Source organism: Mesoplodon mirus (genome assembly GCF_964341445.2).
Source record: "Mesoplodon mirus genome assembly, contig: HAP1_SCAFFOLD_775, whole genome shotgun sequence".
NCBI lineage: Eukaryota > Metazoa > Chordata > Mammalia > Artiodactyla > Ziphiidae > Mesoplodon > Mesoplodon mirus.
The window spans coordinates 228,043-254,280 of NW_028295257.1; the positions used below are offsets into that span (position 1 = coordinate 228,043).

General features: G+C 36.9%; 2 protein-coding genes across 2 annotated transcripts in view; both read left to right on the forward strand.

The window, feature by feature from the left end:
• The window catches only part of LOC309797597 (uncharacterized protein), a gene marked incomplete at its 5' end in the record, with an annotated part of 71,199 nt that extends 47,478 nt beyond the window's left edge, over positions 1-23,721 (forward strand). Inside the window, 4 exons of the mRNA XM_082646084.1 lie at positions 4,967-5,188; positions 6,705-6,793; positions 10,367-10,639; positions 22,591-23,721. The remainder of the gene's footprint in view (positions 1-4,966; positions 5,189-6,704; positions 6,794-10,366; positions 10,640-22,590) is intronic.
• On the forward strand, positions 15,369-26,224 carry LOC309797598 (putative spermatogenesis-associated protein 31B1; the record flags this gene model as incomplete). Its single annotated transcript, XM_082646085.1, has 4 exons — positions 15,369-20,851; positions 25,408-25,465; positions 25,808-25,868; positions 26,082-26,224. Coding segments are annotated over exons 1-4 (289 nt in total), but the record flags the coding sequence as incomplete, so codon positions are not given.
• Between the last annotated feature and the right edge of the window lie 14 nt (positions 26,225-26,238).

Consider the following 26,238-nt stretch of genomic DNA (forward strand, 5'->3'; position numbering starts at 1 on the left):
GGTACTACCGTTTTGTGTTAATTTCATAAAGATTTCTACAAGACTTTTTAAAAATAAATTGAAAAACAAAAGTCTTGTCTTTAGCTTATTTTCCCTGCATGCTTGCACTTTAGTAAGTTGATAAATGACATTTAAACTCAATAGTTATGATTAATTCTGTCCCACCATTTTTAAAAGCCCTGGGGATTGTGTGCGCGTTCATGCGCGCACTTTTACAACCAGTAAAATAAAGTTCTTGATCAAAAAATTATTATTTAGACTATTGAATAAAATCAGATATGATAGAGGGGCCAGCTGTTGGTAGGCTTAAAAGTCACCCTAGGTGATTAATTCATGCAGCAGTGTTGCAGGTCTCTCTTTAGATGAAGCATTTAGAAGTATAACCAAGCATGGCTCTAGTTTCATATCTGAAACCTGTTTTATTTAGTTATTCGGCAAGTGCTTGCTCCATGTGTTTTTATAGTCTTTGGTTGTGCTATAAAAATGTCAAAATTATGAACTAACAGATATGCAAAAGTGAAATCCTAGAAGATAGGATAAACATGAAGTCCTCTAATTATCACTCAAATAAGTTTGGTTGACACAGAACTGGGAATCAGATAAAGACATTAATAATTCATAATGCTGAAATTAAAATCTTCTAGTTACAGTACAAAAGAAATCCTAATTTGTACCACAAGGTAATGAATTCAGTACTTTTCATTTGTTAAATATTTGCTTATTACCCTGCACTGTGCATATAACACTGTTCCAAAATTTGGAGGGCAAACAGGAAAAACAGAAACTCTACCTTCAAGTTGTGTATACTGCAGTCAGTGAAATTTCTCTACTTTGAGATCTTTTAATTCCTCAGCTCATTGTAGCATTTTCTTCAGATGAATTGTTTTTTATTTGTTAAAACCAATGTTTAGCACTTGAAATAGTTTCTTCAATGTTCCTGATAGTGAAATAGAGTCAGCATGCTAATTTCCAATACTAATTATAGAGTTGATAGGAGAAATGCTCAAGATTGATAGTAAAGTGATTTCGATAATCTACAAAATGTCTTGAGGTTTCCCAGATAACAACTTGTCTCCCAGACAAAAATGCACTTATTATTTATATTCCAAGCTTATACAAATTTTTGTACTTTAATCATATAGCGATTTGACAACATCTTTTCATTCACATTTTAAGATATTTTGTTCAGTAGATTATCTCATTTTGAAACTATTGATTTATATATACATACTATGTAACTATTAGTATATATTTCTCAATGACTAGATTAGTGCTTTCTTAACTACTTAAATTTGTTTAATTCATATTGTTGTTCTTCAGCATTTCTTTTACTCACTGGAGCCTATCCTACTGACTTCAAAAAGCCTGAAAAATCTGAAAATCCCATTTAAAGTAACTGTATGGAAAATCTTTAAAATAACATACAATAATGGTAGAGAAGAAGAGTATTTAACATTGTGTTGAGATCATTCCATTAATAAAGAGATTAATCAATAATTCTAACAGTCAGACATATAATAAAAATGAAAAACAATCATAATACTGAGCAATGCCATTTTCAATAAAGAGAGATATTAAATATTGTATAGGAAACTAGTATCTGCAAAGCAGATAAGTTGGCAATGATTATACATATATTTAAAATATGTTGAAACAGTCATAGACAGTTTTTCTTTTTGGCTGAAAAGAGGCATATTGCAGTGTTTAAGCACTACTTTAACTGGAATAGATATTTAGACACTATACAGAAAACACATGATTGCAGAAGAGCAGATATTAGCAGGTGTGTGAACGTGTATGTCTTTAATTAATGCATTTTCATTCATTCAAAAAGGAGAAGAATGCCAAATTTACTTTAAAGGTGGCATTGTGATATGTTAAAGTTCCATTCTTAGACTTTTGCTGCTGTTGCTGTTCCTTTAGTATTCACCAAAGAGTACCGTCCTGTCACTTATCCAAGTTAGAAATCTAGAAGCAATCCTAGGATTCTCATTATAGGGTCCCCTACCTTCATGCTCCCCGCTCAATAAGTAACAAATTCTTGGCTCTCCTATATAGGAAAGCTCTCTCCAATGTACGCCTGCTCTGTAACTCTCTGGGTCCAGCATCTCTGCCTCAGCCTCCCATTCAAGTCACTTCTAGTTCATTCTGTGCAGGGCCATTTTTAAACCTTCCTCAGCCCTAGGCAATTGCCCTTTTAGAAGCTTTACCCTAAATGTTATCAAATGCATTAATATGTGCCCAAGTCACATATCCAATATAATTTATAGATAACTATATGAAAGCTGAGTAACATTGCTGTTGTAGTAATATTAGTTGAAAAAATTAATTACACAAGTTTTGATCTCAATTTTGCAGATTTTTTTTTTCATACCCTGGAGCCATTTTTTTCAGGTGTCAAACAATTTTCTAAGTCCTTCTCAAACTCCTAGTCCCTAGTGAGTGTGCTTTTACTGTCACAGGGTTGAACAGCTCAGACAGCAAGATGTCTGAAGATGAAGACCATCACATGGATGAGTAAATCAGATACGTGGAAGATGGAATGCAAAGTGTTTGTAGAAAAAAATATACAAATCAAGGAAGAAATTGCAGTGTCAATTAATATGATGTATATCAGATGATAGTATTAAAAAGCCAGGTTAAAATAAAATAACTTAATAGTGTACATATTTGTCAGATTGTTCACTAGTGATATACTGCTCAGTGTAAGGTGAGAACCACAGATATTATCTTCTGGAAAAAAACCCTTTAAGCCCTAACAGATTCAGTTTATAAATTTCCTCTCTAATAAATGAGGAATAAAATAATTTACAATAAATTAATTATTTCCTCTTCTGAAGGTACTAATACTACAAATTCAGTCAGAAGATGGATCAAGTTTTTCGTACATTTCTCTCATTTCACATTTTTTAAATAAATGAGACTATATTTTGTCTAATGACTACCAGAACAACTATCTGGAAACTGTGCCTTCATTATATGTGAGACAGTATTTTAGGAGATATAGATGTATATTTAGATGGAGATATAAATACATAGCACATATACACAATATTTAATAAGACACAGGAAATGTGGGATAGCTCCAGACTGCTACACCCTATGTTCTGAGCTGCTCCGAAATGCAGTTCCTTTTTTTTTTTTCTTAACATCTTTATTGGAGTATAATTGCTTTACAATAGTGTGTTAGTTTCTGCTTTATAACAAAGTGAATCAGTTATACATATACACGTTCCCATATCACTTCCCTCTTGCGTCTCCCTCCCTCCCACCCTCCCTATCCCACCCCTCTAGGTGGTCACAAAGCACCCAGCTGATCTCCCTGTGCTATGTGGCTGCTTCCCACTAGCTATCTGTTCTAATGGGAGTTCTCTGGGCACAAAGAGCAGTATTTTCTGTAATGAGATTAGAAGAAAGGATTTGCTAATAATTGCTTCCATAGCAACTAAAAATCTTGGAATCCCACCTTTCAGCATTTTGAAAATCTTAAAGGGGATGTTGTCAGTAACAGAAAAATTGAAGAATGATAATGTATTCAAATTACTCATTCTTTAAATTCATCTGCCCATTCGCCTTTTAAATTGATTCATGCTTCTCAGAAAATAAAATATGCTAATCCATATATCATTTTTCCACTGCGTAGAGCAACTATATCTAAAAAAAATACTATTTTACTTTCCTTTACTATATTCCTCCACAACTTGTGTTGTATTTTCACATCTTCTTTTCATTCTGCTAGTGAGATATATATACATATATGTATATATACATATATGTATATATACACATAATATTTAGATTTTAGATATTTGCATTATGCAGGGCAATCCATAAGATGGATAGATGCTTAATATTAATACCATTGAATACAATTTTCATAATTTTATACTTTAATTATTTTTGAAAGGGTAAAGCAAGGGTAAAGCAAATTCGAAATGAAAAAAGGTGACCAAGCTGGCATTTTTCATTTCAGACTTTATATTTGGACTACTCAGTGGGACAGATTATAATAACAGAATTTTGCTTTTGCAGGGAGGTCAATCTTTGCTTCTGCATTGCCTCATCTCTTTTAATCCCATCCAGTTTATTTTTCATCTCAGAAACTATATTTTTCATCTCTAGGAACTCAATTTGGGTTATTTTTATATCCTCTATATGTCTATTTAAGATGTTGATGCTTTCCTTTAACCTTTTTGAACCTATGAAAATTAGTTATAATAACTGTTTGAATGTCTTTGTTTACTGATTGTACCATTTTTCAGTGTCTTTTCATTAATTAATTTTTCTCCTTGTTATGGGTTATATTTTCCTTTGTCTTTGCATCCCTGGTAATTCTAGATTGCATGTCAGATATTGTGAATTTTACTTTACTGGTTGCAGGGCGTTTTTGTATTTTTTTAAATATTTGTAACTTTGCTCAAAGAGGTAGTTAAGAAATAGTTTGATCATTTGGAGGCTTCCTTGTAAGCCTTATTAGGCTGCAACTGAAACAATTTAGTCTAGGGCTAATTTGGTCCCACTACTAAGGCTATACCCATTGAATACTCTGTGTATTGAATACTCTACTTGATGCTGCATGTATTAAATTATATCAAAACATATTTGTATAATCTTAAAGCAATAAATGCAACACATAAAAATATAAAAAAAATTTTAAAATTAACTTTTATTAAATAAAACAAAAATGTTTTCTTCTAGTAACTGTAGTATTTTAACATATTTAAATACTGTATCCCTATGAAATTCATTTTGTTAATAAATATGAAAAGAGAATCCACCTTTATTTTTTACAGGTGACCAGGGACTTGTTCAAACACCAACATTTAACTGTATTACATAAAACATTATGCCACTGGTTTTTATGGGTTTTCATTATAATTAACAGCTTTATACAACCGTTGTCTTGTGCTGTTTGTTGTTCAATGTCTAAAATTATTGTTTAATATATATATATTTTTACTTTTAGCAGTTTAAGCCAGGAGAGTAAATCCAGTTCCTATTACTCCATCCTGTCCAGAAGCACAGGTCTTAAGTGAAATTGAATACCAAAGAAACAGTTCCAAATTTTACAACGGATCTATCACTGGTTGTTAGCATATCTTCCCACACCCAAGACACCAAGATAACTTCTACTCACTGTTAAAGCTTTATGATGAGCAAAACTTCCACCACTGTGCTTCCTTAGCATGTGAGTATATTTTTAATTTACTGGTTATATATATTCTCTAATTATCCATTATTTTGTCCTTCTTTTTGATTAGATATCGATATCCACATTTTCTTTTCTAATAGCTCACAGAAATTTCTCTCATTAACAACACCAATAGAAATCACAATAAAAATCGCCTTGGGGGACCAAATTTATATCACATTACCAAGTTTTTATTTTGCTCCCATAAAACTTCTGCAAAATACAACCACTATCTATCATCAGTATCATTAGAACAAAAACAAGGCATTCTAATCTCAAAAGCAAAATATTTTATTTAACTTAATAAGTTTCACATTATAAAAATTTTCTCATAGCATCATCCTTAATTCCTCAGTATTCACTAATATTGGGGGATTTTTCTTTCAGTTATTTGAGACTAAGGATGATTTTATTCATCTCTACAGCCTGGTACATATATGTACAGTGTTTGTCAAAAGGTGGATATTCAAAAAAAATCTTGACTAAATTATGGTAATTCATGTGATCAGTTCTGCAGTTCTTAAAACTTTAAATTACTTGTTAATTCTAAGAGAAAGTCAGATAATTTTTAGAAGGATTTCCAAACCATGCTAAAGTGTCAGCCTTCATTTCCTTGTCTGAGGGAAACAGGATAGAAATAGATGGTTTTAAAGTTCTCCAAGCTTCTGTGTCCTTTATACATCCACAATTTTAATCCTTATCATTTTCAAGATTTGCTAAATTATTTGAGGTGATCCATTCTCTTATTAAAGTTACATATTTTATGGCACATACTGAGCATATTAACAAATAACTTACTGATAAATGACAATGCCCATAACACCAGGTTAATCTGATTTCCATGAAATGAGCTGTAACTTCAAGAATATTAATTCATCTAATAAGGGTGATGATTTACATAATGTTGCCTAAAATATTTCTCTTGATTATTTAAGAGAGTTTTCCTAGGGGTAAATAGCTGGGAAGTCAATAGAAAAAAAATACAACCATGATTAATTTAATTCCAGTCTAAAGGACTCCATATATAATGTATTTGAGAAAACCAAGTCACTATTATAGATTCAGATAAATGGCTGTATATATGAGATATTTTTAATGTAACCCAAATTATAAGAAATAGTTTTTTGGTATAGAAGCAACCACTCTTTTACCTAAAGGAAAATATAAAATCTGAGTTCATTGTAAATTTGCCTCATTGCCCTCTGTTAGTTTGTGCCTGCCCCATCCTTAGGGGCCCAGTTAAGGACTATTGTATCATCCATACATCAGAAGAGAATGTCTGTGTTCTATGTTGATAGTCAGTCTAAACAAATATTTATACAGTTGAGATCAGAGATATAAAATGTCAGTTCCAAATCCACCCATGATGGCACATATATCAGACAGATGACAAAGGTTATAAAGGCCTGTGAAATACTTGAATCGTATTTTGCAACCCTTGAAAGAATTCAAGTCGGAGATTAGCAGAAACCAGGCTCAGTTCTGTCCATAATCCCCTTTATCTGTCTTCTAGCCAACAAAATGAAAACCTGAAGCCAAGCTGACAAATAGAGTGTGAAGGGCCTTCTACTGCATTTAAGAAAAAACTGAGACTTGCTATAGGTAAAAATTATCTTTTCTATTACTATTATTGTTGATGTTGTTGTTATTCATAGAAATAATGAAAAAAACCCTAAATAACATTATTCTGCTGGATTCTTTACTATATGTAACACAATAAATTAACTCGCTTCATATTACACTGGGCATATAACATGAAAACATGTGCAGAGAACAGAAATCAGTATCTGTAAAGACAAATTCCCCTGTGATAGAGAAATCTATTATTTTAAGTCCAGACAATTAGATCTATTAAAGTGTAAGAGTGTTTCAGTACAGTCTTGCTAAAAGTAAAGCTTAAAAGTAAATCGAAAAAAAAACTGGAAAACTGATGCCAGTTAGATACAAAATATAAGATTATGCTATGTATATGGGACAGGATAGAACTCTGAATGAGGTCACATGTAGGGAAAGCAATATTAGTGACAAATCAACTAATGTCCTTATTGAGCATAGACATTCCAAGAAGGGTGAAGAGTACTGTATAGATGTAAGACTCATAATATTCAAGTTAGTTGTAAAAGAAACAAGGTAAATGCTTTCAGTCAATACGATAGGCTGAACAGATATTGAGAATCCTTTCTTCCAATCTGAACACACAGTTTGTTATACTTGTGTTTTCTTTTATATGTTGCTTTTACATGTAGCAACATATAAAAAGCAAATGAACAAGCTTACAAAAAAGGGGGGGGGATCCCCAGTCTCAGGATTTAAGGGGAAAAAACAAATTCAACATTAGAATAGTGAGGAGGAGTTGAAACCAAGAAATTCAAGAGGGCCCTGGAAATAATAAGCCTTGTTTTTGAGGGCTGGCTTTAAATATTCGTTGTCTTATCAGAAAACAGGTAGATGCTGGAAAACAATAGAATAATATCTTCAAAGTACTGAGGACATATAGCTGTCCAAATTAAAATTCTACACCTCATTTTAAAAAACTACTCAAGAACAAGAAGTAAAGAAATTTTCATTCCTAGACAAAGAGGAATTACCACCCACAAACTGTAACAACAACAAATGACTAAAGCAGTGGCAGCAGCTGTTGGAATTGTCTGAAGGCATTAAAAAATATTCTGATGCCTAAAGCCAATACTTTGAGATTTTTTTTTTTAACCAAAGTGATCTAGGCGGTGTTTCAATAATGGGAGCTTTAAAAAGTTCTCACATAATTCTCATGTGTTTTAGGCAAGATTGGAGACCATTGTACAAAGAATGTTCTTCAGTAAGAAAGAAAATAAGCATAAAAAGAAGTAGGAAGGTGCACTGAACAGTGACCAGCAAAGAAATTTGTAATGTTGGAATGAATCTGAATAACGGTTGAGTGTAAAAAATAATAGCCAATGGGGGTATGTACAAAGTAAAACTAAAACACTAGATAATATACTGAAATACTGAAGATCAGATTTAAAATTTGAGGGGTCCATGAACCGCTTAGGAGGAAGATGAGATAATTAGTTTTAGACTTTTTAAAGTTAGAAATATATGTCAAATTTTTCAGAAAACACTAAAAATGAATACTTCATATATGATTCATAAAAAGGTAGACCATAAAAAGAGAATGAAAAATGTGTTTAAACGAAGTTAGTACTGGGAGGGATAAAACATAGAAAAATAAAGGAGAAATAGATCAATAATCACAATACATTTGATCACAGAGATAATAAAAATAAATTTAAAAATTCCAGTTTTTGCTGCTTACAAAAGACATATATAAACTATTTTTAAGATGCAATGCAATACTTCACTCGAAATAATTAATTATATACATGATAAATGATTTTCAAGATTACATATTTGGCATGATGACATGTATACAAATTTTTAAAACTCAAAGCAATCATGTATTTTTCATGGATTCATTTGCATATAGTAAAAACTTCAAGCATGGATTCAAAATATTTATATTAAATTCATGATACCAGTTACCTAAGAAAAGGAAAAATGGGACTGAAATGAGAATAGAGAGGAGAGAAAAGAAATGTGTGTGTATCTGTGTGTTTGTGTGTGTGTGTGTGTGTGTGTGTGTGTGAACACATGTACAACAGTCAAATATGTGCTTCTTTCACAGCATGATTCACTGTATTCCATCACAATATTAATAAGATTTCATACGATATGGGCATCTCTGCAGAAATTAAAATTGTCACATGCTTATGTGTATTGGGCAATGAGCTCACCTTACTATTTCCATCCATTCTTCAATTAAAATCTAGAAATGTGAATGGGCTGTTAGAATTTAGTTAGTGAGCCAATTACCTTTACGGAACATGCTAGTTATGCATAGCTTTTCCTTGGCTTAATTATGTTTTAAAATAGCAGGCATTCATTTTACGTCTTTAATTGATGGCTATCACACACAATTAGTTTGAAATTTCTTATCAATATGCTTGAAATATATTTGGTTGAATCATTGGAGTAATCTTTTTTGAACTTACCCAAAAGTATGTGTTTAGCCTTCCTAAACACAGTGGCACATTTCCAAATACAAAGTAGTTGCATTAGAATTATTCCTAATATGAAGACATTCAATATTTGTGGAAACAAATTTTCTCTTGAAAACTTAGCTTCCAGATGGAAGAAAAATAGGGGTAGAAATGTATTTAAAGGCAAATTTGAAGATGAGAAATCAAAATTCACATTCCATAGTAAAAGAAAAAGGGTTAATAATTACAGAGAGAAAGGCAAATACAATGCAAAAATTATTGGAACATATTTTGCTCAATTACAAACAAACTTACATGGTAAGTTGTAGCTTCCATTATTGCACCAATTTGTAGCATATTTTAATATTTTCATTTTGAAATGAAAAATTTAAAAAGTCATCTATTGTTTTTATAGAAAGTATCTAGAGTGGTTGAAGTGAAATAACTTTCAGAAAATGTGTTAAAATGGGGCTACAAAAGACTTAGGAGGACATAAGCTTGGTTCTTATTATTGACAGTTTGCAAATCAGCCATGGGGATACACATTATTTCCAATTTAAAATGAATGATGATTCTATATATACATATATATGCATCTTATCATATTGATTATAAACCAAGTAAAATCTCATGAAATCTAAGTATGTTTGAAAAACTTAAACCTATTTTTATGTTTTTCCAAACACTAGAAAATGAAAGCAGTTTCTGTTGTTTGTCATTTTCTTTTGGACTCTCTTGGCTTCTGGAAAATGATTATGTCAAGATATTGGAGAAGTATTCATAGGAAGCAACAGAGGCCATGAGAATAGAGACCTACACTGCTTCCTCATTAGAAAAAATAAAATAAAGATTCCTGTCTATCCATTTCAAATTACACTCAGGGATGCTTATAATATAGAATTTGAAAGTTGAATACATACTAGTTGTCAAGTAGTCAGCCCCATTGATTACTCATGCATTCCCTCCTAAGTATGTTGTTCTTAGAATTCAGAGGGGTCCTTTAATCACACCCCCCATCTTGACCACTCACATCTCCAGATTTTCCTACTTCACGGCATATTGGTGTTTAATTTATTAAACAAATATTTGTTGAACAATTACTATGCATGCTAAGCAGTGGGGATCAAAGATGAATGAATATTCATTTGTCTTTAAGGAGACACAGTCTACTGGAGAGAGGCAGAACTGTGAACAGATGACTGCATAAAGAGGCAAAGTCAAGTCTTATTTATTCAGAGGAAGAAGTCCCCGTGATCAAGCAACAAGTAAAATCATTTCATTGTGCAAGACATGGATTTGTGATTGAAAATGCACAAGCATATTTATCTTATTATCCATCATAGATGATCACCTATTATAATCAGTGAGATTTCTTAATGGCACAGCATCTAGAGGAAGACGTCATGCATGAACCTGTCATATTCAGAAAGTAAGGAAGTGGCACAGTGGGAACAATTCAGGAAAGTAAATAAACATGACAGTAGATTTAAAATCTACTTTAACTGTTCTTACTATTATTAATCTATTTGGGCAAGTAGTAGTTTTCATTGATGTTAGCATTTTTTCATCCATGACTTGAAATCAGACATTAAATATTAATATTATAAAAAAATGTTACTAATTGAATTCATTCACAAATTTATAAAAATAGATCAGCACCAGAGACCTATTTATTGGAAACAAAGTAGGTAGAACAATTAAACTCATTTATAGTTCCTTCTCAACCAAAGTGGACAGAAGTTTTATATGTAGAGGTCAATCCTGGGCCAGAGGCTACTTAGTATTTTCATCAAGTCTAGGATGATAGAAAAGCATGTGGATTTAGTAATTTACAGTTCTCTTTAGTTGATAAGACTGATTAATACTTTGTCAAGATCAAAATTCAACATGACCATAATATGACCTTGACAAATTGGAGAAGTGGTTTAAAACAATGCAATTTAATAAGTCTAAGGGTCAGATGTGGGCTTTAAAGGGATTGGGAAGGAAATGGAAATTATAGTAATGTAGGTGATACCATGCCAGTGAGAATGCATTTGTGTGTGTAATATAATATGTAACAAATAATATTGAGTATGACTTGAGTCAAGAATATAGCAATAGCTTTTATTTTTTTTCTCTCTCTCACCATGGCATAGTGCTTACTCACTCACAAATATTTCTAATACATTTCATCAAAATTTCATCATTAAATCCTGTATCCCTGCTGATAAAATTAAAAGTAATTCTAAGATATATAAATGAAGAGAAGGGTATAAAGGTACAAATAAGTGGGTGAATATTAATGAAATTACTTTGTATTGTGCTTTACAAATACGATTTATGCATTTATCTTGTTACTAACACATTCGTTCATTCATTCATTCATCAATCATTACATATTTATAGAACTTCTACTATGTCCCAGGCACTGCATTAGGTGCTGGTAATACAAGGTGTGGAAAAGCAAGCATTGTCCATATTTCTTAGAGCCTGCAGTCTAAAGAATAATTACTAATTGTAGTAAATATAGACAGGGTACTATGAGCCATGGAACAGGGAGCCTTTCTCACCTGGAAGGATGAGGAAAGGCATCCCTTGTGAAATGTCTTCTTAACTGATGTATGAGGGTAGGTAGCCTAAGGGGACAAGGGAGTAAAGGAGTAAGTATTTCTTGCAAAGGGGAAAGCAAGTATTAAGAATTTGAGCTTCAAAAAAGGAATGCTTCACGTTGATATTACAGTCTCAACAAATACAATTAAATTTCTGGTTGTTAATACATTGCATAAAAGTGGAGGAGTGGATTTCTGCCAAAATTAGGGCATATAGTTAGGATTAGAAGTGTGCTCTGTGATATCAGTGACTTTAACATTGCAGTGAGACTGGGAGGAAAAAACGTACAAAGAGGCTATCCTCTGGACCCAATGGCACTGATGTACATCAAGGCTTTTGCTGAAGTAGAAAATCTGCTATTGATATTGAGGTGCTCTTGAATGAAACAATGACTTCAAATAAGAGTTCCAAACTGAAACTCAGAAAGACCACCAATCTGACATGACTTAAATTTGAACTGCTTCTCAGATAGGCGATTTATACTTTGGGGTAAATGGAAACTGGGCTTGGTTTCACTAATGATATCAATGACATTTTGCTATTAAATTTGGTTTAATATTTTCATTTTACAAATCCCTAACTTCAAAAACTCTCTAAGGGAAAGTAAGGGGAAAAGGATAGGACTAACTTGTTTAGTTACATTACCTTGAATTTTAAATTTAAATTGAGCTGCGCTATCTCCACCAATGCTTGACTAGAAGCCTGCACAGTGAGTAGTTGTAATGGAGGAGATTGGCTCATTTTAATGGCCACATCTGATGGATCTCAAAGAAATTCAGGTAAAACAACTCTCTGCATAGTTCATAGTCAATTATTTATACTTGCAGAAAAATGCCAAAGCCTAGAAAACTTTAAATGGTGGATAATCAGCAACATTCACATTTTTCCTTGAGGTTTTCAGGATTGTACAAACACATTTAGGCTTTGAAAGACACGTTTTGGAACTTTACTGGAGGTATTCTAAGAAATACCTTCATGTTAAAACAATCTCCAAATATTTTAGGAATAACTAGTATCTCTCCGTAAATAATTCATGCCTTAATTAATTATTATCATTGTTAGAAATTAATACTGAAGTATTTCAGAAAAAGATGACATATTAAGAATGTGACACTGCTTCCATGTCATATAAGAGCATGAGGATATCTCTATTATGAAACTTACTGCATTTTGCTACAACATTTTTGTCTATCTTCTCTTCCAGATTACAAGCTTCTTAAAAAATAGACTGTGCACAGATCTAACTTTCTGGCCTACATTTGCAGCACTGGAGACTACTATTGAAATATTAATTCAAAGGATATTTTAGAAAACATTATAGACAGAACTCTACCATAAAAGAGCATATATAAATATAGCATATTTTCTGATGTTATTGAATCATCTTAAGTATTGGTTAATGCAAATTTCAATCTCTAAGGCACTTCTACAACATACCTGAAAAATGATCGTCATCTTGTACTTGAATGTCCTCACTGAGAAAGAAATTGCAACTCAAAATAAGTTTATTTCATTTTTAGGAAGCTCTAATTGTTAGAAAACTCACTCTTAAAATAAGTTAAAATCTCTATTCCTCAACTTCTATGCATTTTCCTGGTTTTTAAATTAGGGGCAACTTGATCTTTTTTGATTTTACAGCTCTAACATAGCTAAAGCTGGCGTTCAGGTCCTTTGCCCACTTACCTACTCTTCATAATTATTTTTATTAAAAGAAATATATTGTGGTATAATATAAAAAATATACTAACTTGAATGTACACTTTAATGAATTTTGACAAATGTAAATATTTTGTAACTCTGTTTCCATCAAGGTAGACAATTTTCCTATTACCCCCTTTTGCAGTTTTCCCTTTCCTCTTTGCAGTCACTCTCTACTCCATCTTTGATACAGGCAACTGCTGATATGTTTTCTGTCGCCATAGATTCATTTTTCCTTTTCTAGAAAGTCATATAAACAGAAACATAAAGTACATACTCTTGTGTGTCTAGCTTTTTTCTCAGCATAGTGTTTCTGAGATTCATCCTTGTTGCATTCCTCATAATTCTATCCTTCTACTGCTGTATGATATGACATTGTATGGATATACCACAACTGGTTCACCCATATAAATCTTGTTGGAGATTTTCTGATGATGGCCATTCTGACCGGTGTGAGGTGATACCTCAATGTAGTTTTGATTTGCATTTCTCTAATGATTAGTGATGTTGAGCATCCTTTCATGTGTTTGTTGGCAGTCTGTATATCTTCTTTGGAGAAATGTCTATTTAGGTCTTTTGCCCATTTTTAGATTGGGTTGTTTGTTTCTTTGATATTGAGCTGCATGAGCTGCTTCTAAATTTGGGAGATAAATCCTTTGTCAGTTGCTTCATTTGCAAATATTTTCTCCCATTCTGAGGGTTGTCTTTTCGTCTTGTTTATGGTTTCCTTTGCTGTGCAAAAAAAGCTTTTAAGTTTCATTAGGTCCCATTTGTTTATTTTTGTTTTTATTTCCATTTCTCTAGGAGGTGGGTCAAAAAGGATCTTGCTGTGATTTATGTCATAGAGTGTTCTGCCTATGTTTTCCTCTAGGAGTTTGATAGTGTCTGGCTTTACATTTAGGGCTTTAATCCATTTTGAGTTTATTTTTGTGTATGGTGTCAGGGAGTGTTCTAATTTCATACTTTTACATGTACCTGTCCAGTTTTCCCAGCACCACTTATGGAAGAGGCTGTCTTTTCTCCACTGTATATTCTTGCCTCCTTTATCAAAGATAAGGTGACCATATGTGTGTGGGGTTATCTCTGGGCTTTCTATCCTGTTCCATTGATCTATATTTCTGTTTTTGTGCCAGTACCATATAAGTGCTGGAGAGGGTGTGGAGAAAAGGGAACCCTACTGCACTGTTGGTGGGAATGTAAATTGATACAGCCACCATGGAGAACTGTATGGAGGTTCCTTGAAAAACTAAAAATAGAACTACCATACGACCCCGCAATCCCAGTACTGGGCCTATACCCTGAGAAAACCATAATTCAAAAAGAGTCATGTACCAAAATGTTCACTGCAGCTCTATTTACAATAGCTAGGACATGGAAGCAACATAAGTGTCCATCATCGGATGAATGGATAAAGAAGATGTGGCACATATATACAATGGAATATTACTTAGCCATAAAAAGAAACGAAATTGATGTATTTGTAGTGAGGTGGATGGACCTAGAGTCTGTCATACAGAGTGAAGTAAGTCAGAAAGAGAAAAACAAATACCGTATGCTAACATATATATGGAATCTAAGAAGAAAAAAAAAAAGGTCATGAAGAACCTAGGGGTAAGATGGGAATAAAGACACAGACCTACTAGAGAATGGACTTGAGGATATGGGGAGGGGGAAGAGGAAGCTGTGACAAACTGAGAGAGTGGCATGGACATATATACACTACCAAACGTAAAATAGATAGCTAGTGGGAAGCAGCCGCAGAGCACAGGGAAATCAGCTCGGTGCTTTGTGACCACCTAGAGGGGTGGGATAGGGAGGGTGGGAGGGAGGGAGATGCAAGAGGGAAGAGATATGGGAACATATGTATATGTATAACTGATTCACTTTGTTATAAAGCAGAAACTAACACACCACTGTAAAGCAATTATACTCCAATAAAGATGTTTAAAAAAAATCTTGGATATTTTGGTCATATCCAGTTTTACCTATTATGAATAATGGTGTTACACATTTTTGTGAACAAATTTGTGCGACATAAGACTTCATATCTCTTGGATAAGTATGAACTATTAGGTAATTGCTTGGTCATATGTAAATGTATATTTAACTTTAAAGCTTTCATGCTACAAGTCCATTAACAATGTATTCATGTTTCTCTAGGTCCACACCAAAACTTGATATTAACAGTTTTTTAAATTTTAGACATTATAGTGGTATGTAGTGGTATCTCATTATAATTTATACATCTTTGATGGAGCAATCTCTAAATATATATAAATTATATATACTTAATATATATGTTGTATACAATATATGTAAATATTTTAATTAATTTTTATTGGAGTATAGTTGATTTACAATGTTGTGTTAGTTTCTGCTGTACAGCAAAGTGAGTCTGTTATACATATACATATATCCACTCTTTTAGTTTCTGTTCCCATATAGATCATTACAGAGTACTGAATAGAGTTCCCTGTGCTATACAGTAGGTTCTTATTAGTTATCTATTTTATATGTAATAGTGTGTATACATATAAAAAATATAATTAGGCACTTAAAAATAAAAGGAAGACATGCAAATAGCCAATAGGCATATATTCATAGATACATATACTTTACATTTATATATATAACATATCCATAAATATATTTTTGCCATTTTCTCCCATTGGATTGTCTTTTTATTTTTGAAGTGTAAAAATTCTTTAATCTGTATATAAGTTCTTTGCCAGATATTGATATTGCAAACATTTTCCAAGTTTGATCTTTCCTGTTGATTTTCTTAATTTTGATTTTTATTCAGCAGAAATTTCCCTTTCCTCTGTGGTTGTCACTGCCTTGTCAGGGTTGGGTTCTGACCCCTAGTCGTTGGAGTAGAGGCCGTCAGATCTGTTTCTTAGCTGTGTTTCTGATCTGCGGTGTGAGGTCGGGAGGACTGGAGCACTCCCACTGGGATAGAAGCCTTTGAGTATTCCTCCTCTGGAGGTGTTCACCTGTGGGTATGCTCTGTTTTGTCTCCTTTCGCCCATTGTGTGGGCTTACAAAGTACACGGCTGTTGGTACTGCTCTCAGTCCCACCTTAACCATGGTTATGCCGGCAACTGGCCCTGGTGACTCAGGCCTCATTTTTACTAGGCCACTGGCCCAGATCCACTGAGGTCAGGTCCCAGGACTGCAGTAATTATGTACCTGGACCCACTATGTGAGATATGGAGGCAGCTCAGACTCTGGCCTGGCCAAACCCCAGCATGTATGTGCCCACAAAACCCACAGCTGCTAAAGCCTGACCTGTCTCAGCTGCAGGAGCACTTGTCCATTGGGATGTTCCCAGGTGCTGAATTTAGGAAACCATCAGAGGAAGTGTAATGCCATGATTTGCACAGCCATGAGGAGAGATTTCAGCTCTTCTTCCTTAGTTGCATGTTCCCTGGAACTCAGCTGTGGTTTCAGCCCCATCTCTGCATGTGGGCCACCCACTGGTGTCTGCTCCCAAGGCTGCTGGAGCACACGAGCTTGTCAGGCAGGAGGATGTAGAAGCGGCAATCAGGGCAGGCAGGCTGCCCAGGTGAGAGGGTGCTGGGTGGCTATGGGATGTACGAGCCTGTCAGGCAGGAGGGAGTCAAGGTGGCAAGCTGGGCAAATGGGCCACCCAAGCAGGAGAGTGCTGAGGTGATGATGGCTGGGGGCATGTGAGCCACTCTGGCAGGAGCCCTTCCTAGTGCCTGTGGAGGCAGGGGCCGGTGTGTGAGGAGAGAGGCTGCAATGGGGGCCCCGCCCTTTGTGCATCACTCAGCAGTGGCACTTTGCTTCTATGCTGGTCTGGGCTTCCTCCAGGAGCATTCCTTGTTGTGGAGCTCCTCACTCCTATCCCCTTGAGCTGTCTCCTCACAGCCAACATCATTCCCCTTCCTGGGTCTGCTCTTCAAACCCCACATTCCAACACTCAGCCCCCGTGTGCACCAGTGGTCACCAGTGGCTGGGGCATGCAGAGCTGTGGCCAGACCATCTGTGTAGGCCTCACTCTCTCCTGCCTGCCACAGACTGGCTGCTGCACTGTTCTCTGAGCCACCAAATTTCTCCTTCTGCCCCAGCTTCTCTCCCCGCTGCTTCCCCAGATGCGGGAACCTCTTCTCACCTTCAGCTCCGCTCCCCCGCCCAGGGTCACAGGTCACGTCCCACTTCATCTGCTCTTCCTTTTCCCTTCTTCTTTCTTTCGTCCTACCTGGTTACGTGGGGATCTTTCTTGTCCTTTCAGGTGCCTGAGGTCCTCTGCTAGTGTTTATCAGGCGCTCTGGGAGAATCGTTCCATTTGTAGGTGTATTCTTGATGCATTTGTGGGGAGATATGAACTCCACATCTTCCTACTCCTCCGTCTTCTTGACTGACTAATCAGCAGTTTGAGTTTTAAAAGGCCACTTTTTCCCCTTTTTTAACCTTGGTTTCAGGTTCTACCTAATTTAGCTAATTAGGCTCAGTCTCAGGTCATTGTGGTCTGTATTTACATTTCTGATTTGTACCGATTTGCAAGACAAAGACAGTTGCTTTTAATTCCCCAAAGAACTGGCCTGTCACCTAAATAATATTGAAAGAGTGATTTGCCCAACTACGTTTTCTTTAATTTGCTTTTCTGTAACAGTGAGAAGATTTCCAACTAGACTGAAATTTCAGAATTCTATAGTCTAGAACTTTATGGTTTAATTTATCATACCTTCAAAACGTGCATAAGGCATTCAACAAAGACCCTCTTTCTGAGTGCACAGATTAGACCCAGAGTAAAGTCTCCATTATTTATTTTTATTATCCCTTAAATATTAGCTGTTAGTTTTTACTTTATATTTTATAGGCTCAGGTAATCCCACTGGTTTCCTTTAGTATGTTTAATTAATATTTCCTTCATATGCCGTCTTATAATATCAAGCAGGGGAAGAATTCCCCAGTGAAACATGTCTATCCCACACAATATAATTAGGCAAAAGAGAGGTAATTATCTTATACAATGCCCATTTAAACATACCAATTTTTATAAAGACTCTGGGGTCCCCAGAGAGTGGTTGATCAAGCCAAGGGACTCAGGCACTTTTGTCAATCTTTTAACTTGATTAATTGGTCTAACTTTTGCCCCAAGTAATTGTTGGTCAGGTATCTCAGTGTAATTTTACGTGTATAAAATTTATATGTAATAAAATATACGTATTTTAAACTGGGGTAAATAGGGCAGACTTGTTTGGGTCTGGCCCTTTAATGTTGATGACAAGTAGGAGATCCCTTTGGCCCATCCAATCTTAGGTAGTATTGTATCCAATCTTTGATTTATCTCATTAATGTCTGTTTTATTTATCCCACTTTAAAATAACCATCTAAAGATTTCTTATTCATTTAGGAGAAGTCCCTTTAAAATTTTCACCTTGTTGGGAAAAAGTTTTTAGACTTTTCCTTCAGTTTTTTTCCCTGTTACTTAACCTAATTAACAATAATTATTCTAATGTTTTTATTAGCATCTGTAAGACCCATTTAGGGGAAGCAGAGACCACAAATAAGGTTTCCCAAACCAATTTTTTGGGTTTGTTTGAAACTAAAGGAGTTTTTAGGTTAACCATTATATGTCTAATTTCCCACATTTCCCCCCCATAGGAGCCAATGAAACAGCTGTTTATAATGAGAGCTCTCTAAAAATTTACCAATTTAGAAGTTTCTCCAATTTGAAGGATCCATGATCTGCCCATAAATGAGGTATACCTTAATAGTGACTCAAACCAATAAGACGCAAGAGGCTTCCCCACAAAAGAGTGTAAAGGATGCTGTCTAAATAAGATCCAGAAAGTTTACTCCCAAAAGTAGTTTAAGAAAGTAATGGTCTTTGTTGTACAGGCTGACACAATGAAGGTTAGGATGGCAAAAAGCCCCCGAGAGTTGTACAGTCAGACAAAAGCCTGCTCAGAATCCCAGTCTATTTGACTGGCTGCCAAATGTACACCATATAAGTACTTTTGGATGGTAGTGACCAAGTTCTCAAAACACACACACACACACACACACACTGAAAAATATCAGAACACTTACATTTCAAAGACACAGGAAGAGAAATGCAAGTTTCCCCTAGAAAGCCTTTTGTTTTTTTGAAGTCAGAATTCTGAAAAGATGTTTTTATCAAGCCAGCTTTTTCTAACTTAACTGCATATGCAATAAAAGAGTCCTATCTTAGTCATTTTTAGGGCAAGATTTTCTTTAAGTCCCAAGTAAGTAAGCACTTGTAAATGTAAATTTTGTATGTACATAAACCTGGCCAGGATATCCGTTGGAGGCTGGAAATCTGTTGTTCCTTTTTCTTTTGTATTGAAAGCTAAGTTCCCCATTCTGAGTTCAATTTGTGAAGATCACTTTTATTTTGACAAACTCTATTAAAGTAGCCAATTCAAGGAAGACAGGTTAGTCTTCCACCTAATTACCCAGTCCAACTTTTACTCAGTGTCTTTCACCTGAGCAAAGTCTCCCCAGTCTTTCAACTGAGGATAAACCACACAGTGTCTAAACTGAGCAAGATCTTCCCAGTGTCTTTTAAGTGAGGCTAACCCACTTGAGCAAAAGTCTTCCCAGTGTTTTTCTACTGAGGATAAGCTCTCAGTGTTTAAACTGAGTAAAAATCTTCCCAGTGTCTTTCACTGAGGATGACCCAGGTACTTCTTCTTGAAACCAAGTTTCAAGGATAACCTACTACTCAAGAGAAGAGTTTAACACCACTGAATAAAACTTAGGATCATCAACCAAAACTGGAGATCCAAGAACCAGGAGATACTCACCCAAATTCGTCTGGACACTCTGAGAAAGCGGACAGGCCCAAGAAGCCTCTGCTGGTGCCAGGACTCTGGATCCTCATAGAGTTCAGGCAAAGAAGAAAAGTCTGCTCTGGGCCCCTTCATTGGTTGCCAAGACTGCTGACTGAAAAATATGCACAACCCAAAAGGAGAATTATGTTTTATTTGGCAGATTTTCTGAGGACTTAAGCCCAGAACACAGCCTGTCAGATCACTCTGAGGAACTGCTCAGAAGACCTAAGGGAGGAGTCAACAAAAACCAGGTAGTCAGAACATCAAAAGATTACTATTAATTAAAGAAAACTAGACATCTCAAGTTAAGGACTTTAGCACTTTTCTATGTATGAGAAGATGAAAGAATCTGGGCTCCGTGAAATCATTCCTTTGATATGCACCTTAACTCTAGAATCAGTACCCTGTTTTTCTCCATCCCGAATCCCCTCAAGGTGCACAGTTGAGGGTTCCTGCTTTGACGTCTGACTTGACGACTGCAACATCCTTTGTCTACTGATATGGCAGGGAACATTTTTCATCCACAGGTAAGAAATTGAGGAGAAAATTAACATAATTCAAGATATAAAACCATTACAATATTAAAAATTCCCAAATGTCAAACAAACATAAGTACCCTTGACCTGTAAAATGGAAGATGCCAAAGAAGGGAAAAAAAGAAACAATAAAGAAAATGTAGAAAATAAAGCATAAAATAAGATGACAGAAATCAATAACAGTAGAACAATAATTAAATAAATCAAGGTAAATGTTATCATAAGATTTTTAAATTTCAAAAAAAACCCATCAAACAAAACATATTGAAAATAAAGTAATAGAGAAAATTTAGAGAGCAAATATGAATGCAAAGAAGACCTGTTAGGTAGTTAGTCAGACATTAGCAGCAAGGAGGTGACAGTGGTGAGAAAGACAAGAAGAAGAAATTGAGTCACACCCAGCCATCTGGGAACTCTCCCTTGAATCCACCCAGAATGGGAGAAACTATGGTCGGGTGGTGGGCAGCTTATCCTGATAAAGAGAGGCACAGTAACACAAGGGGACTTCTCCAGGCTGTGCATGCCCAGACCAGACAGGCGTATAACCTGTAGTAAATCCAAACTCATTATACCATAATTACAATAAATTACATGTGGTTTTGCCCCTCCCCCCACCCAGTAGGCATTTCTTGGGGATTCAAGGATGAGAGCATGCACAGCAGAAAACTTGTTACATAGCTCAGGACTGTCAATCAAATAATGATCCTTGTCACTCACCCCCACCTCTCTGCAAAATGCTCCTTAAAAGCGCTCGTAAGCCATTATAGGAATGCTGCTTTCAATTTGCAGGAACAGTACACCCATCCCCCCCCCCACCCCGAGAGTGTACCTTTGCTTCGATATACTTTGCTTTGCTTTGGGCTTGCTTCACTTCGCTGAAATAGCCTGTTCTCAGAAACAGCCTGCTCTTTCTCTCTCCTTCTCTCTCTCCCTCTCTGAGAGTGTACCTATGCTTAAATAAACTTTGCTTTGTGCTTAAGCTTAACATGGTAGTTTGCGATCCTTTGCTTACTATCATGGAACCAAGGTAGCTGGTCCAGGCCTTCCACTGACCTCCTCGGTTGAAGCTATTTTGTTACAAACATGTCCACATGGTGAGAGACCTAAGTCTAAATTTTGATAAAAGGTTGAATTAAGGTGAGAATATCATATGGGAGGAAAAGACTGTAGGAAAAATAGTAGATGTAGGAGATATGTTTGTGAAAGTGCACATTCATAGCAATATAGCCAAATAAACTCACATGCCCACGTTCCCACTAAAACTGTATAAAATTATGACCAACAAGCAGAGAATACACATTATTTTAAAGCCCTCATGGGGCATTAAGACATATTTACCATGTGAATCCTTCAGTGAATCTTGTGTTACTGCTAAGGGATAGAAAATGGTGTCATAAGGGAATTTTGTGTAAGACTCAAAGCTCCCTTTCTATATGGTTCAGGCTGGACTTGAAGCTTCAGGGGCCTGAGAGGATGGGGCTGGAAAGGCAAGGCACACTCAGAAAAGAGAATACATACATAACACACTAGGAATATCTGAAGAGGCTGCTCAAGACCTGGCTCAGCCCCAAGGGTTTGACCCCTAGTCCTACTCTTCACCCTACAGCCCTTTAGGGTCAGGACCTTGGCTCACCCTAACCCATTCCTAGCTTCCGGGTATAGCATGAGTGCACATGTCTGAATGTTAATGTTCTCTCAAAATTTACATGTTGAAATCCTACCTCTTACAGATAGGAGGCGGGGCCATGCAAAAGTGCTTATGAGCTTTCATGAATGGGATTAGTGCCTTATAAAAGAGACTCCAGAGATAGCTCTAGCCTCCTCCCATCATATGAGGATACAGAGAGAAGGCTCCAGCTGTGAACCAGGAAGAGAGCTCTCACTACGAGGTGGCCATACTGGTGACTTGATCTTGGGCTTCCCAGCCTCCAGAACTGTGATAATAAATGTCTGTTGTTTTTAATCTACCCAGTCTATGGTATATTGTTATAGCAGCCCTAATGGATTAAGACCACATATTTCAAAATTTATCTGGAGAGTGGGGACTGTCTTATCGTTGCAAACTAAGAAGTTGGGTTGAGACAACATATGAAAGATTTTCTTTAAGTAGAAAGTTATGGATTATTGGATTTGAAAGTAGTAGATTGGTTAAGGAAAATGAGTACGTGTGTGTGTGCGTGTTTGCAGTGTGTCCCAAGTTTTTGTGCAGTTTAAAGATTTACTAACTCCAGAATTATAAACACTACAAACTTACAAAAACATCATTTGAAGGTGTAACTGTTACCAGATGCAAGTCTGTGTGCCTGATGCACAGTGAGGCTAAATACTGAAACATCAGAGTTTGGAGCAGAGAAGGGTTTACACAGTGCCATGCAAGAAGACACGTGGCTCATGCCCAGGAAAAACCCCAAACTCCCTGAAGGCTTTCAGCAAAGCCTTTTTAAAGGCAAGGTGAGGGAGGGGCATGGCTAATTGTTGCAAATATCTTGGTGTTGGATCCTTTGTTCTAGCAGCTGGCCAGATGGGTCAGATCCTGGTCAGGTCACGTGTTCCTGTAAACCTCCAACAAAACAATTATTATTCTCTGTTCTGCAACTTTTTATCTCCATGAATGGGCTCTTAAAAGTCAGAGCCTTAGCAATAGGCTATCCTGTATATTTCAGGCTATAGGCAACATTGTTTTCCAAAAAGTGCAGAGCCAGCCTGGGTCACAGGGATGGACAGAGTTAGCTCCGGCAACAAAGCATAAAGATTAAAGTAAAAAAGATCTAATGTGGAGTCAGATTTGTTCTTCCCTATTACATAACTATTTATCATTCTTTCATACTTATGAATTTTGAAAAATAAATTATTTTAATTTTTGTGTGTAGTTCCCTCTGATAGAAAATGAGGCAAAACATACACTATTCAAAATTCACAAAACTAAATAAGTGTAAACGAAATTCAAGTTCTATCCCTGGGTTTACACAAGACACAAACATGATGTGGGAAAGTTGGAGCTGAGGACAAAGGAAATCCTGAGTAAAAATGTCTGTGAAACAGCCAGTCTTCCAGGGTCAGCTTAAGATGTTCAAGAGTTATCAAATTGGTGGGCCTCAAGTAAAGGTCTCTAATGGATGAAGGAACCAGGTTCCAGATGCAATGAACAGAAAATTGGCTAAGGTCTCTCTGACAGGATGAGAGTAGTTGGAAGGAGGGATCTGGAAGCCCCAGGAGGGTGCAGGTGTCTGTGGGTCTGGATGGGAAGGCGGGGCAGTGATTCAGCCTATTTCTCTTATTGCCCCTCCCCCACACTCAGGAGCCCTTTGTGACAAGGCCACAGCTCTGTGATGCAGGCCTGGGGTTCTGCCATCAAGTGAACTCCCAGTGCTCTGTTGCCTGAGGGCAGCAATGCAATTCAGAAGATGGAGAATCTCTTTTCTTCGAAAAGCATTGTTGCTATGTGGCTGAGATGCAGCCCAACTTCCTGGGTGATTAATATCATCCTTGGGTTCCTGTGTGGACTGGTGCTCTTCCTAATGTTACTCCCCTGCTTCCAGAGTAATCCATTCTTAGCACCACCTAGGAAACATAGAAACATCAGGAAGGTAAGAAACCTTTGGCTTAATCCCAGCAGAGATTATCTCTTTTTTTCTTATTCTTATTTCCACTTTTCTAAACCACCTAGAGAGACTCCTGAGATGGGAACTCTCAGAAAAGTATAGAACATCATCCTTCTAGGGAAAAGCCAGGCCAGAGAGGGGTTAGAGTGGGCATGAGGATTTCTAGCCTGAGATCTTAGACCAGGAGTTCAGGTATGGTAGAGGGCTCCAGGGCAAGTCCCAAATGCCGTGACTAATAATGGTCAAGGACTGGATTACTAAGAGTTCAATCTCTGCAGGAAGGCTGACCCCTGAGCCCTGGTTCACCAGCCACCTACCCACAGCGGGTGTCACAAGTGAGACCTTCCTCTGTGTTGGGGCTGAGCCCCTGAGAGCCTGAGAGAAGAGGCTGGAGTGGAGGTCTGGCCTTGGGAAGCAGAATCCTATCTGACAAAGCTCACGTGAGCATTTAGGTCTGAGAATGTGTGTGTTTCTTGATCAGAGGAACAGTGACAGAAGAAATCTATGGTGATTAAAACTTAAAAAATCCTTCTTGGGCTTCCCTGGTGGTGCAGTGGTTGAGAGTCCCCCTGCCAATGCAGGGGACGCGGGTTCGTGCCCCGGTCCGGGAAGATCCCACGTGCCACGGAGCGGCTGGGCCTGTGAGCCATGGCCGCTGGGCCTGTGCGTCCGGAGCCTGTGCTCCACAACGGGAGAGGCCACAGCAGTGAGAGGCCCGCGTACCGCAAAAAAAAAACCCCAAAAACAAAAAAAAAACCTTCTTTGCACTCTTCAAAGAAGAAAAACTGAAAATATTGTTATCCACTTTAAAAATAAGTAAAAGGGGAAAAAAACCCACAGAGTTTTAGTTAAATGTAGAAAGTCATGTTGTTCATGAACACAGCTTGCCTAGATAGAGGACAGTGAGAGTTGGGTGTTCGCCCCTCATTTTTTCTTATCTCTCAGCATCAAGTAGAGCTGAAGGGGAGGAGCAGGAGTAGGAAGAAAAGTGGATCTTTGAAAGGTAGGCCTTTGCCATTCAGCCCTGCGCGCCCCCGAGAGTTAGCTTCCATCTCTCCTAGTCCTGAGGGCCCAGCTTCATGGTCTCTGAGGATGCCAGTGGCAGAGCTTATTCCTCAGGAAACAGAGCCTGAGCCTAATTAAAGTGGAAGCACTTTGCAAAGGACAAACCCTTTTCAAGTGAGATTTACCATCACTGTCAGGGACATGTGGCCTTGGACACTGATACTTGGGCTCCAGAGTCTAATCCTCCAAAGATTTCCCTTAAAGGGCCATTGCACTCAGCCTCCTGAAAGACTCTTAGGCCTCTGCCTTCACCACCATGACCCAGTCTCCTGATTTCCAGCTTGCAGAGATTGCCTGGAAGAACTGGAGGGGACTCACAACCTGGTTTCACTTCGGCAAAGGTAAAGAATCTTTCCCCTTCTCTCCTGGGTCGTCCTTCCTCCCAGAGCCTATAATGTGACCCCAGCCATGGGAGGGCGTGGCTAAGGCCCTAGAGTGAGGGAGAACAGGAGCTTTATGAAGTCAGTGTGGGGGCAGAGGAGGGTTCTTGGGCTGCAGGTCCCCAGCCCTGCCTGTCCTGTCCAGCCATCCTGGCCCCATCTGCTCTCCTACAGCTGCCTGGGGAGGCTTCCTGGCAAGGACAACTTTCATCAGCTCTCATGTCAAGACCCTCCTGGTGAGGCGTGCAAAGCAGTGCCTGCTGGAGCCTGTGGAAGATACTGCTTGAAGGGTTGGGAACCCTGCATGAACACCTCCTGTAGGGTTTCCTTC